We start from the raw sequence: 14,375 nt of genomic DNA on the forward strand, positions 1-14,375 counted from the left end.
AAGCACTGCCTAAATTTATTTAACGCAATCTCTTTCCCCCCTTCCATTAATTTTAGATAGGCAGTCGCAAATTCATTCTCATAAGTGCTTCCATTCGGAACAGAGACTCTGGTTTCCTAGACAACTAATGGATATTAGTAATGGAAATGATACAAGATGCAGACTCATCTTGATCTCCCAAGATTTCAAAGGTCACATACATACTCGATTTCTGAAGAGATATTGTTCACATTTGTTTGCTGTTCCTCAAATGGTCTCCAGTTTCCATGATATTTCTCAATTACTTCAACCAAGTGGCAGGAATCCTGCCTGACCTTTCCATATTGTGTGATATATTATCCGATTAGGAATATCAAAGTTATTCAACTAATAAAGTGACAATGGAACTTTAGATGTGGGACCTGCTAAAATGAATTGCTGAACATTACCAGGTCCCTCTAGACATTTGCGTCATTCAATGATTGATGGGATGGTGACTCGACCACGGAATTAATTACACTGAAGTCAAGATCTGAGGGGAAAAAAAATCAACTTATCAATAAATCTGAAACCATGAAGTCCGAAACCATCTTGATCTGCTCCAGCCAAAAACCTTAGCTACCAACTCCACCCCTCTTCATTGCAGTTAATTCAGGCTAATCCAACAGTGCATACCCTCAGAGCCCCCTTTCCCCATCAAATTAACTTCAAAGTCCACAAGCTACCCACCACTACAATAATTTTCTTTCACCAATCTTCACATCTACTTCACACAATGCCACTAAAGTGGGTTTATTCATTTGCCACCTCTGGGCCCAATTAGTTTGGATAGATTTCTTGCTGTTCTCCCAGGTCTTTTCCTTCAGAAATACCAGCTTGATCAAAACCCCACAGCCACAGGGTGGCACAGTGGTTAGCACTACTGCCTTAGAGTGCCAGGGAGGCAGGTTCGATTCTTTGCCTTGGGTGATTGTCTGTGTGGAGTTTGCACATTCTCCTCGTGTCTGCATGGGTTTCCTCTGGGTGCTCCAGTTTCCTCCCACAGTCCAAAACTTGTGTTGGTTAGGTGAATTGCCTATGCTAAGTTCTCCCTCAATGTACCCAAACAGGTGCTGGAGTGTGGTGACTAGGGGATTTTCACAGTAACTTCATTATGGTGTTAATGTAAGCCTAGTTGTCACACTAATAAATAAACTTTAAAACATGTTACTTCAATGAAGCCCCCTCCTCTTGCCTCACCAAATCCCCACTCTCTTCATATCCCAATAAATCAACTTCAGATTCTTTGTTTTCAACGATAAATCTCTCCATGATAACATCTCCCTCTACCTCTCCAATCTCTTGGGTAAGTAGTCCTGCATGGTTTATTACCTGATATGGAGTAAATGCCATTTCAATGTAAGAGCGAAGCTGCAGTTTCATAGAATCCCTTCAGTGCAGAAGGAGGCTATTGGGCTCATTGGCCAGAATTTTATCGCCCTGCGTGCCACAGGAATCAGAGCGGGCGAGGGGCAGACGATGGAAAGGTTCCTTGACCTCGGGCAGGATAGAACAGTTTTGGGACGAGCGAGGCTGTAAAAACCCACCCATTGAGTCTGCACCAACTCTTACTCAGACTTGCCCCGTAACCCTTCGCATTTACCCTGCTAACCTATATATTGTGGGACACTAAGGGGCAATTTAGCATGGCCAATCAACCTAACTTGAACAGCTTTGGACTGTGGGAGGAAACGGAGCACCCAGAGGAAACCCATGCAGATATGGGGAGGACATACAAACTCCACACAGACAGTCACCCGAGGCCGGAATTGAACCCAGGTGCCTGGTGTTGTAAGGTAGCAGTGCTAACCACTAAGCCACCATGCCGCCGATTATTAAATGTTATTATTGGCCACATGCTGTCTAGAGTGATATGATGTGGAGATGCCGGCGTTGGACTGGGGTAAACACAGTAAGAAGTTTAACAACACCAGGTTAAAGTCCAACAGGTTTATTTGGTAGCAAAAGCCACACTTTTGCTACCAAATAAACCTGTTGGACTTTAACCTGGTGTTGTTAAACTTCTTAGAGTGATATGGCCATAGCTAATGACTTTCTCTGAGATCAATTTCAAACTCCCTAGCACAAGCTATTTTCCTTGAAGATCTAACTCTTTGCTAGATTATCTTGGTGATCTAGGACAATTATTTATTGTGTTAGAAATATTTTATTTTATACATTCATAAACATTTTCAACAAAATAGATTTCAAGTTGTAACTGTCCAAAGATGTGCTGGTTAGGGTGATTGGCCATGCTAAATTGCACCCTAGTGTCTGGGGACTGGCGGGTAAATGTGTGGGGTTATTGGGATAGAGCCTGGGTGGAATTGTGCTCGATGCAGATTCGATGGGCCAAATGGCTTCCTTCTGCACTGTAGGGATTCTATGATTCTATGAACTGTCCATTGTATTTTTATGCAGCATTTGAAATAAGTATACACACATTATGTCGCATCATTCATAATTCAATTTACTTAAGGCCTAGGATCTGTCACTTTACTAATGACTCAAATTGCCATGTTCAAATTGAATGGAAAACAGGCTAAGCTCTTTGAAAGTTTAATTTTATTTGCACTGTACAGGGTGATCACAACTGTAATCGACATTAGCACTGTCACATCGTGTCCCCTTTTATCCTCTTAATGCTCATTGTGCTCATTGCAAAGGCACCCATAGCCCTTCTACAGCTCACCTGTGTGGTCAATCGTCATCCTTGATCATAGACAGTGGAGAATGGTGTGGGGAACAGAACTCAACTCAATCCTGCCTTTGTCTAGGGTGAAAACGTGAGCTCTTTCCAGGGCAAGATTACCGGATGATAATTGGGGAACTTGTTCTTCATTCTCTACCTTGCTAAACTAAAGAGATTAAACTCAACTGTAGTGCTCTTAATGAGCTATCTAAACTGAAATCAGTTAACTCAGCACAGATAAAGAAAACAATCTGAAACTTTCCTCGTCTACATGCCAGAATCGTATATCATGCAGTGCATTCATTAAATAACTTTGGCAACTCTTATGTTGGAACATTTTTCAATGTACTTTATACCCAACAACAGGTTTAGGACTTAATCAATAAAAAATGCCTTTATGGGACTTTTCCCTGTCTCAATATACTCGCAGTTAATCTGCCAGCTCATTCTGGAGTGTGCAATGGAATAGATGGTTCTACATCTATTTCTAATTCAGTTCAATTCTATGCCATGACTACAATAGTTAACTTGTGTGTGTTAATGTATGCTTGTACCCATGTTATTTAGGTTCATTGTGTATATTTTCAAATAATCTCTTTAAAAGACAGCATTTCAGTGGAAACATAAAATTTGCCGAGGTGGCCTAGTGACTACTAAAAGAGTGTTTAGCGGTGTTCTAAAGAACCATGCTGTGCTGAATGTATAGCCTAAGGAATTTCAAATAGAATTTGTACAAATTTACAAAATACAGGAAACAGCACTTTACAGCCAAAGAAGTGTGGGGCAGCACGGTGGCACAGTGATTAGCACTGCTACCTCACAGCGCCAGGGACCCGGGTTCAATTCTGGCCTCGGGTCATTGTCTGTGTGGAGTCTGCACATTCTCCCCGTGGGGATGTTTTCTTCGGGTGCTCCGGTTTCCTCCCACACTCCAAAGGATGTGTGGGTTAGGTGGATTGGCCATGCTAAATTGCCCCTTAGTGTCAGGGGGATTAACAGGGTAAATACATGGGGTTACAGGGATAGGGCCTGGGTGGGATTGTTGTTGGTGCAGGCTCGATGGGCTGAATGGCCTCCTTCTGCACTGTAGGGATTCTATTCTATGGAGTGTGGCAATTGTTGTTTTGTAGGGAAACACATATTAATGGTTTCACAATCTAACTGAGTTGTGGAATTGCTAAATTTAATACGCTCACCCTGCTGTAACAATGCAAGTAACATTCACCAGAAGGCACAATGCATGTAAAGTGACGGTCAAAGGCAAAAGGAAATGGCTTGAAAATTCATTGGGCCAAATGGCCTATTCATGAATAAACATCTGGCAGCTGGGAGATGTTTGACCAGATGGTGAGGTTGCCACTCGGTGATATTATAATTTTCCAATTGCTTCCCGTCTCTTCCTGAACTCAAACTGCCTAAGATCACACTCACATTGCAGGTGAGATGTTAAATTATTAGGTGCTGGGAAATTGAGGATATGTCTCCAATGTGATGCCAGTCAAGGTTATTCCCATCATGCAACACTTTCATGCATGGCAGCAACATGGAGATCGTTTTGCTGCAAAACTATGGCTGGTGCATGAATACAACCTTAGGCCATGTCCTGGCATTACAGAGTGACTCACCGTTTCATTCATAACTTCCCATGGAAACAGGTTTAAAGAATTAATAAAGCTTAAAGTCTATTCATTGGCGTCACAAGTAGGCCTACATTAACGCTGCAATGAAGTTATTGTGAAAATCCCCTAGTCGCCACACTCCGGAAAAGCAGTGTTACTTTATTCCCAATAATCAGGACAGCATTAACAGCTTAGCTTATAGTTATGGACATTGCAAGAAAATATACGTGACTTTTAATAATGTAATGGTTTACTTTTAATCACTTTTCTTCCTCTAACTTCCAACAAAATCCTTGCAGCTATAATTAGGAAGTGTGATTGTGGGGTTAAGGTGATTTCTTTCTCAGCGAGGCATCATTGTAGTCCATTCACTTTAAATGGAAATTTGGAATTATCTCCCAGATCATCCAAGGTCACGGAATAGTTGGAATTCCAATCTCTTTGAAAGAGTGCCTTCAGCTGATGGTGAGCTGTATCACCAGGCTTTTCTTCATTTTCCTCAGCCTGATTAATGAGCAGACCCACACCAGCTGTAGAATTGAAATAGTCAAAAGACCAATTTGAAGTACCTGTAAGCCAATAAGATTTATTTAATAATTCAAAATAGCATTTACTGTTTGAAGCAAACTAGAAACTGCCCCCCTCCAAAATCTGAAGAAGTAAAAACAATTGGCTGTTGAATCTCTTCCGCAAGCCAAACAATTCTTTGTATCAGCTCCCCTATAATTCCAGATGAAATGGTCAACTGAATTTTCCCGACCTGAACATTTCGGATGGGGATGGGGGCTCAGTCCCCGCCATCTGGTGAGATATCGGATCTGCTGTCATTTTACTCTCGAACAAACATTGATTGGCAGTAAGTGGGACTTCATCCCGTTACCGGGGGCGGAGAGGGGGAGAGGGGGGTTGACGGGATGGGTGAAGCCCAGCCTTAGAGAGCCACTGGCAATCAGATTGGCTGACAGCTCTCCAGGCACTCCAGGCACAGCGTTGCAGTGGATGGAGGAGGAACTACAGCAATGTGCCTGGGACTAAGTTTCAGGTCATCACCTGAATTCTACCGCCCCACCCGCCACGGAATCGGAGTGGGCGAGGGGCGGGCAATGGAAATGTCTGTTGACCTCGGGTGGGAATTTCCGGTCTCGCTCGAGCAAGGTCGTAAAATCTTGCCAGATGAATAGCGGGAGTCCCGGCAAAGGGAGGGCAGGGGACAACTGGGGCGGCGGTTGTGAAGGAACGATTGGGGTCCAGGGGCGAGGGCTGGGGTTGGAGGGAGGGATGAGGTGGGGGAGGGGGGAACTTCTGATGGAGGTGCCCCCTTTCCTGCCCAAGATGTAGGTTATATTTTTCTATTTCCTCCTCCCCCTCCGCCCCAAATCTGTCATCGCCCACCAGCCTAAAAATTGAGGCCGGGCCAGAATAGGCCATTAAGTGGCCCTTTAAGGACCTTAGTTCGGGTGAGGGTGGGTTTCCCCCCAGAAGCCTTGCCCACCCCACTGTAAAATTGCTTCCAGGTCAGGACGGACGGACTCTCAGAGCGAATCCCGTCCATGCAATTTCACACTCTTCCACCCCCCTTCCCCCTCCCCAGCTCAAAACTCAAAATTCAGGCCCATTACTCATACAAGGGATGCAAGTTTAAAACCTTCACCTTGGAATGATAATGAACTCATCTATATCCGTGATTCATGGTCAGATGAAATGCGTCGCTGTCTTGGAGTAAATGTGGTTGCGGGGTGGGGTGGGGCCGGGGGGGGGCGGCTGGTGGGGGAGTGGTTGAGGCATGGCATGTGCTGGTGACAAGGATGAAATATGTTTTAACAGATTAAAAGATATGAACAAAGAGCTGATCGTGATTCAGTGACCAGAGAAATGTGACTGGCTAAGGTTGCAATTCTGTATTAAGATCAACAGAAGTATCCTGGGGTACATATTAACTGGTGGTACCAGTCAAAGAATCAGCGGGGAACACAGGCAAAAATCCGAGAATCATTTCAGAGCAATTACAAAATTGGAATAGCAAATTTGGAATTTTGCATTTACCTGGAAATTTCATCAATGCTTTTACTCATCAAATTATTTTGCGATGTAGGTGCTGGGGATGATGACAGTAAACATCACTGATGCTTCCGTTCAATCAAAGCTAATTACATGAATGTCAAAATTATCCTTGAAACGGATTTTTTAATTGTTGAAACATCCTAGAATACTTGATAACACAATCTTCCCATATTCCTCGCTTATTGATAGTTTAGAAAGCGCTGCATGGAAGATAAAGCTCTTACCTATATAAGCAACATTTTCCGTCACAAAGTATTTGGTGTGACATACTCTCGCATAAGGAATATTGTGAAACTTTCCCACAGGAACAATGAACAGTTTCTGCAAAAGGATCACATTTGTGAAGCATTAAGATGTTGGCTTATTGTTCACCAGCAACGTGTACTTTATGCATAAAATATATCAAACAATTCAAACTAGAAACCCCTCAAAATAATTGTGTATCTGGTAGAATTTTTGGAAGTCCTAAGAAGTGCATCAAAGATATTTTTCAATAAATTTCTTGGAACAATTTTCTAAACAGTTTACTAACATCAGTATTTTCATTAAGTTGCTTCATGGAATGAGTTAATAGTGTAAAAGACTGCTGTTTATCCTGCGGATAATTTAGCTTTCAAACAACTTTGTAGAATTAGCTGAGAATGAATAAACTCATATTTAAGAGTTAGTAAAATGTTAGTGAAATAAAGCGCTATTCACCACATCAAAATGGACTTTCTTGATATTTCCTAGAGCTTGCAATGACTGCAGGTAAGCCAGCATGGATTTATCAGTATGTTTCCAGTATCCAATCAACATCTGAACATGAACATGACGTTCAATAGCTGCTTTTCTCAGTGAGTCATCAATATGTGGCCAATATCTAGATTGTAAAGTGAGATTTAACATTGTCAGAGATCCTGGGAGCCAGCAACCTTAGGCACACTTAGTCAACTCTTAATACAAACAGCGCAGACACCATGCATCCAATGCAAGGTCTTAATTATGCACAAGGAGAACTCCCCTCTTCCATCAAAATGGCTGAAGTGGTTCTGACGTTACGGAAAAACAACTCATCAGTTATAGTCAATTACAGCAAATCAGGAACAAGCATTTTGTCCACATCCTTCATTGACATATATATTTGCCAATTAAATCCTGGCTTTTCGCCCTTTCTCATTCGATGAAAAATTGACTTCTGCTAATCCTTCATTTGCATAGCATATCCCCATATCTCGTCTTTGGTATTTTTTATGGGAAAAAAAATCTGGTCTTGCTCACCCTCTGGTGAAGGTCACAAAGCAGAATGTTATGAGGCCTATGCAAAAGAAGATTAGTCTGAAAGCAGACAGGCTCCCTCGAAGGCCTGCAACTGATAACATTCTCACAAGCTGTTACAGAGAAGGCATGATTGTTTTAATCTGAGCATTTTAACTTCCACACTTCCCTCCTTTTTGTCCTTAAGGTCAACCTTATGGATCATCCATGATTTCTACATCTATACCCATCAGCTTTCTAAATTCTTTCTCGGTCGGTTTGTTAACTGGGAGGACTGGAAGGGGATGGGGGGCCTGGGCTGTGGACAAAAGAACGAGGATGGCAGATAGAATGGGTGCAACAACTCACATTTTAGGTTTCCAATGAAACCAGAACTGTTATGATGTGTCCCTTGGTGCACTGGTAAATTATCTTACTTACAAGACATGTCGTAGAAAACGTGATGTTGGAAAATATTCCATGACAGAAACATACAGAAACTTCTTTGCAGAATTGATACCACTGAGAATTGCTTCAAGGTCAGTAGTGCGACCTTTGGCACACATCCTGGAAGGTGAGCTCTAGATGGAATAACAATTTCAATAGCTTGAGCATTTTTCTACTCAATTACAATACAGTGATTGATTATAGTTGTCTCTGTATCATGTGAAGGTACACGGTTACAAAGTATCTATATTGATTGCAATATCATCTCCATATCATCCTTGATCCTATTTTAAATGTGGTGCCTTCAACGAGCTGATCACCTGAGAGACATTAAACATTGTCGCATCATTCAGTCCTGCAGGGTTACACCTGTCCTCGAGATTGCTCCCAAACCTATGGGAACAGAACGGGGTGGGGAGGTGACAGAGGAAAGGAGCAAGGAGGGATGAGAAAGAAAGGAGAGGCAAAGGGAATGAAGAGTGGCAGAGAGAGTAAGGAGAAGGGAGAGTGAGTAAGAGGGTGAGAGAAAGTTGGAAGAGGGAAGGAGGGAAAGTGGAAGGGTAGAAAGGGAGAGGTCAACAGGGAAGGGGCAGGATTATGGATAGGGGAGTGGAAGGAGAACAGGAGAAAGGGAGAAGAGGGAAAAGTTGGAGGAGTGGGACGATAAGAAGGATAGGAAACAGAGATAAAGCAAATAAACAATCTCAGCAATGTGGCAGGCCTGAACCATTGGCTGTTAAGTGTTCGGAGCAGTGTATTTTATCCACGTGAGTTTGTGACTGAGAGATTGAAAGCGTTCAGATTGGGGAGACTTGGGAGGAGCAACACCTTCTCAGGAGGTTTCTTCTAGTTAACACAGAACTACATAGAAACTGTAGCATAGAAACAGACCAGACAACCCAACTGGTTGGGCTATGCCAACGTGTATATTCTGTGAGGGCCTCTTCCTAATATATTTACCTCCTCCCAACCTCTAGCCATGTCTGTGAGGGTTGTCTCTTTGGAATTCCAGGGATAATATCCAGCCTGCTTGACAGGAAGTGGCAGACTGTATCAACAGGTCTCAAATACATACAGGACCTACACAGGAATTCATACTCACAGGATCTCTGGCTTGATAAGGCTAGTAAGACGTCTCACAACACCAGGTTAAAGTTCAATAGGTTTATTTGGTAGCACAAGCTTTCGGAGTGTCGCTCCTTCTTCAGGTGAGGAGGAGCGACACTCCGAAAGCTCGTGCAACCAAATAAACCTGTTGGACTTTAACCTGGTGTTGTGAGACTTCTTACTGTGCTTACCCCAGTCCAACGCCTGCATCTCCACATCATTGATAAGGCTAGCCGGCATTGCATAACAAGTTGTGAAGTATCGTGCCCACTAAATGTTTCTTCCGACAGTCTGACTGAAGCTCTCCGCTCAGCCCTCTGAAAGCAGCTTTTGCTAAGCATCACAAGCACATCTCAGCAAGACGCTCTCTATTGTTCTCACTTAATGCAACAAGTTGTGCCTTAACAATTGAGAAAAGTGACTCCAATAAACAAATTTCATACACTACATATTTGTATGATAAATGACAGTGAATGGCCGCTTGTTTCTCACTAGGCTAAGTCCTTTAGTGATGTCAGGTCAACAGTGGGGTCGGAGTTCACACAGTTAGCTCAGTTGGTTAGACAGCTGGCATGTGGCTCAGTGCCAATATGTGCAGGGTTCAATCCCCATTCTGGCTGAGGTAGAAAGGGGTTTGTCTCCTCACCCTGCCCTATTGTAAAAAAACATAGATAAGCAGAAGGTACTTGTGGTGAACCATCGTTGGTTCCCACTGTGGGATTGTTCTAATGTTGTTGTTGGATTGTTCTAATGTTGTTGTTGGGCTAGGGTGGGATTGATACACCTGTGGTTGTTACTGTTGTGGCACATCCCAGTCGGGCTCCGCCTCCTGGGAGAGATATAAGACCCCCTGCTCGGGCAGGACCCCTTCAGTCTGGGATAGTGTGTTAAAGTTCTGATAGTTCCATTGTTAGTTAATAAAAGCCTTCTTTTACCGAAGCTTTGTGCCTCGTGTCCAATTGATGCGCATCAGTACTGAAGGCAGGGAAGAAACAGCAGGACCAGTCCTAGCCACAGCTCAGATCTCAAAATGTAAAATATAACAGAGAGATGCAAGCAGTTCCTGCAGTCATTATAAATTGGGTCACTGTATGTGCACAGTCTGTACGTTCTCCCCGTGTCTGCATGGGTTCCTCTGTGTGCTCCGGTTTCCTCTCACAGTCCGAAGGACGTGCTGGTTAGGTACATTGACCATGCTAAATTCTCCCTCAGTGTATCCGAACAGACACCGGATTGTGGCGGCTAGGGGATTTTCACAGTAACTTCATTGCAGTGTTAATGCAAGCCTACTTGTTTCACTAATAAATAAACTTTTTTTTAAATTAGCGTATACATCAGCACCAATATTGTAATGAATATCCGACAGCGGTATTTCTTTGAAAAAAGTGTCTACTCACTGATAAGTACATTTTTGTGGCAGTTCCATTCAGTTTTACTTCGAGAGGTGTTTCTTTGTTAAAATTAGTCGAATAAAACGATGGCCAGGGCGAGGGGATGGTGGCATTTGGCAGTCCCAGGATCCAGTAAGCTTCAAAGATTTTGGAGAAATCATTGGCAAGGCAACTGCAGTTGTAAACCACAGCACCCAATTCTTTCACCTGTCAGAGATTACAGTAAATGATCCGTGACTATGCTTCATAATATAATAGGAGCCAAATCATCCAGATAATTGTAGATTTACTTGATACAGCATTTACACGACCAGACCACTTTCGTTATCTGCTTCAAATCAATTCTTGTGGTTGCTTTTCTCAACATGTTGCTAGTGATCTGAACAAGAGCATTTATATCTGCCTGATTCAAATCAACCAATGCATGTTCAGACTTGAGATTGTTCTAAAACTGTTAACTATCACGTTGAACTACTGCTCCCATAGCTGATGTGAAATTGTATCTGATTTACATTGTTGGAACTAACAGTGCCAGCATATACCAAATATTTCTACTCCATACCATCTGCTGCAACTCAAGGTGACAAAATATATCAAATGCTGCTCTTAGTAAATCCAATTTCTAGGTTTCGGTGATGCTGTGAACATCACAATTTCAATTTCTGTTGTTTTAGCATTGGAGCCACAGGAGGAACTGGATAATTCAGCTTAAATTGATGGCATTTTGTCAGCATCATTCACTGATCCCCTTCAACTCAGCAGCCTTTTCCATAATTATTTTTATGTTTTGGGCTGGGTGAGAGGTTAAATGTATTCGGGGTAGTCATTTTCAAGATCATACAGACAGCTTGGATACTCACGGGATTGATCTTCAATCCAGATCATTTCCGGGTCTGGACTCTGTGTCTGCATTGCCAATGTGATGCTATCATCAAATGCAGAGAAGCTAATTGGGTCAGAGGTGAGCTTGGCACCCAATTATTGGCACCAAACTCTAGGAACTGACTGCTAAGTACAATCCTCCAAAGCAGTCATGAATTCACCAAGCCATTAGCTAATCAAGTTGAAACCATACATTTTGAATCCACTAGCCGTGACCATATTTGGGTCACTGGTCAGACGATGAGAGAGGATCATGTGACAAATCAGCGAACCTTCTTTTTTGTGTTGCAAGAAACTGTTTTCTCCAGGTCAGGTAGAAGCAGAAAAGATGCCAAAGTGGTATGATTCCTATGTGGGCCTCTCTCTCTTTCCTCATCCAACTTGCAAGTTTGATCCCTATCTGTTGTTTGACTATCTACTGGCTGCAGGCAGAGATTTTGAAATAAATCAGCCCAACAGTTATTGCCTCCAGAAGAAAAGATAAATTGACCACTCGATGCCGAACCCTGAGGGACCACTAGGCTCAGCCTGGATCCACCCAAGTTATCAATCTACAAGGTCTGTCTGACTTTAACCTTTACTAGAGTGTAAAGTATCAATTAATCTATCCTCGCAACTTGGTAATCCATTTTGCATGTATGTATGGAAATTGGAACGTTTTTATCATTTCAACCTAGACCGTGTTAAGTATGCTAAGTACTATTTTCTTTTTTAAAAAACCGTAAGGAAACCTGTCTGTGTCCTTTAGATTCACAGCACGGGAACAATTAAACATTCACTGAATTGCCCTGCATATCCTTGAAAAAAAATTGTTGCAATCCAGCAACGAGCAAGGAATGAGTGGAGTCATCCTTCCTCTCCTCTCTGGGCGGCACGGTAGCACAGTGGTTAGCACTGCTGCTTCACAGCTCCAGGGTCCCGGGTTCGATTCCCGGCTCGGGTCACTGTCTGTGTGGAGTTTGCACATTCTCCTCGTGTCTGCGTGGGTTTCCTCCGGGTGCTCCGGTTTCCTCCCACAGTCCAAAGATGTGCGGGTTAGGTTGATTGGCCAGGTTAAAAATTGCCCCTTAGAGTCCTGAGATGCATAGGTTAGAGGGATTAGCGGGTAAAATATGTGGGGGTAGGGCCTGGGTGGGATTGTGGTCGGTGCAGACTCGATGGGCCGAATGGCCTCCTTCTGCACTGTAGGGTTTCTATATCTCTTTCTTCTATTCTATATCTCCTCACTTGATCGTAGCAATTAGACAAAGTTGTGATGAAAGTGGAATAATCTTTGATATTATTTAAAAATAACAATTGGAAAGGACCCCTGCTCCCCTTGCAATGGGATTGGAGATTGTGGATAAAAAGTTGGAATAGTAATTTCTTTTTACAAAAAATTAACATTTTATGAATAAATTACGAATAAATAATTTTATGAATAACGGGCGGCACGCTAGCACAGTGGTTAGCACTGCTGCTTCACAGCTCCAGGGACCTGGGTTCGATTCCCGGCTTGGGTCACTGTCTGTGCGGAGTTTGCACATTCTCCTCGTGTCTGCGTGGGTTTCCTCCGGGTGCTCCGGTTTCCTCCCACAGTCCAAAGATGTGCGGGTTAGGTTGATTGGCCATGCTAAAATTGCCCCTTAGTGTCCTGGGATGCGTAGATTAGAGGGATTAGCGGGTAAAATATGTAGGGATATGGGGGTAGGGCTTGGGTGGGATTGTGGTCGGTGCAGACTCGATGGGCCGAATGGCCTCTTCCTGTACTGTCGGGTTTCTATGATTTCTAATTGAGGACTTAGGATGATCGTAGAATCATAGAAACCCGACAATGCAGAAGAAAGCAATTCGGCCCATCGAGTCTGCACCGACAACAATCCCACCTGGGCCCTATTCCCGAAATCCCACATATTTACCCCGCTAATCCCTCTAACATGCACATCCTGTTACACTAACAGACAATTTACCATGGCCAATCAACCTAACCTGCACATCGTTGGACTGTGGGAGGAAACCGGAGCACCCGGAGGAAACCCACGCGGACACGGGGAGAATGAGCAAACTCCGCACAGACAGTCACTCAAGCCGGGAATCGAACTCAGGCCCCTGGAGCTGTGAGGCAGCAGTGCTAACCACTGTGCCACCGTGCTGCCCAAAATGGGATACAACAGCAAATATCCCGTATGGGATTTGAACTCAGGACCTCTTGTAAAGTCACTAATAATTGCACCCAAAGTGAGAAATATATCCCTACACCAACGAGCCAATGCTGTTGGACACTCAATGATTAATAGGAATGCTTTATTACTGAGAAGGTATTACACTAACCTGAGTAAGTGCTCTCCAATCCATATTAGCACTGCCAATATATATATGTTTCTTGTCAACAATCCAGAGTTTTGTGTGAAGCACGCCATTCATTAATTTATGAAAATTCACTTTCCTTATCTGGATTCCTGTAATTTAAAATAGTCTGTTCGAAATATGGAGCATTAGAGGCAAATTCTACATTATTGTATCACCAAATGATACCCATTAAATACAACAACTGAAGGTTTTTGGAAAGAAGAATCTTTATAAATACGTCTGCGAATCAATTTTCTTCTTTACTGGTTAGTTATTTTTTATTAATTATTTTTTCATTTAATTTGAAATTAAATACACTTACAAATGTCTGGTATGGAGCGTACAATAGGAGAAAACAGTGCTGAAAATCCGAATCGTTAAATAATTTCTCATGGGATCTGGGCGTCACTCGCTGGGACAGCATTTATTGCACATCCCCAATTGCCCTTGAACTGAGTGGCTTACGAGGCTATTTCAGGGTGCATTTCAAGAGTCAACCACATTGCTGTGGGTCTGGAGTCAAATGTAGGCCAGACCATTAAGGACAGCAGATTTCCTTCCTTCTCTAAGAGGCATTTGAGAATCAGATGGGTT

The 14,375-nt window shown here is 43.0% G+C and overlaps 1 protein-coding gene across 4 annotated transcripts in view; it reads right to left on the reverse strand.

The window, feature by feature from the left end:
• Nucleotides 1–2,571: 2,571 nt before the first annotated feature.
• The window catches only part of pld4 (phospholipase D family member 4), a 48,364-nt gene continuing 36,560 nt past the window's right edge, over nucleotides 2,572–14,375 (reverse strand). For 2 of the 4 annotated variants that reach the window (XM_078233991.1, XM_078233993.1), the window contains 6 exons: nucleotides 13,764–13,891; nucleotides 10,578–10,778; nucleotides 8,068–8,207; nucleotides 7,090–7,252; nucleotides 6,615–6,711; nucleotides 4,468–4,898 (listed from right to left, as the gene is read on the reverse strand). In XM_078233991.1, coding sequence (XP_078090117.1) covers nucleotides 4,684–4,898; nucleotides 6,615–6,711; nucleotides 7,090–7,252; nucleotides 8,068–8,207; nucleotides 10,578–10,778; nucleotides 13,764–13,891 — 944 coding nt within the window. In that variant the 3' untranslated portion in view covers nucleotides 4,468–4,683. Of the gene's footprint in view, nucleotides 4,899–6,614; nucleotides 6,712–7,089; nucleotides 7,253–8,067; nucleotides 8,208–10,577; nucleotides 10,779–13,763; nucleotides 13,892–14,375 lie in introns of all 4 variants that reach the window. The other 2 variants (XM_078233990.1, XM_078233992.1) reach the window with 2 other exon arrangements.

This window comes from Mustelus asterias, chromosome 18 (assembly GCF_964213995.1).
Source record: "Mustelus asterias chromosome 18, sMusAst1.hap1.1, whole genome shotgun sequence".
Classification (NCBI taxonomy): Eukaryota; Metazoa; Chordata; class Chondrichthyes; order Carcharhiniformes; family Triakidae; genus Mustelus; species Mustelus asterias.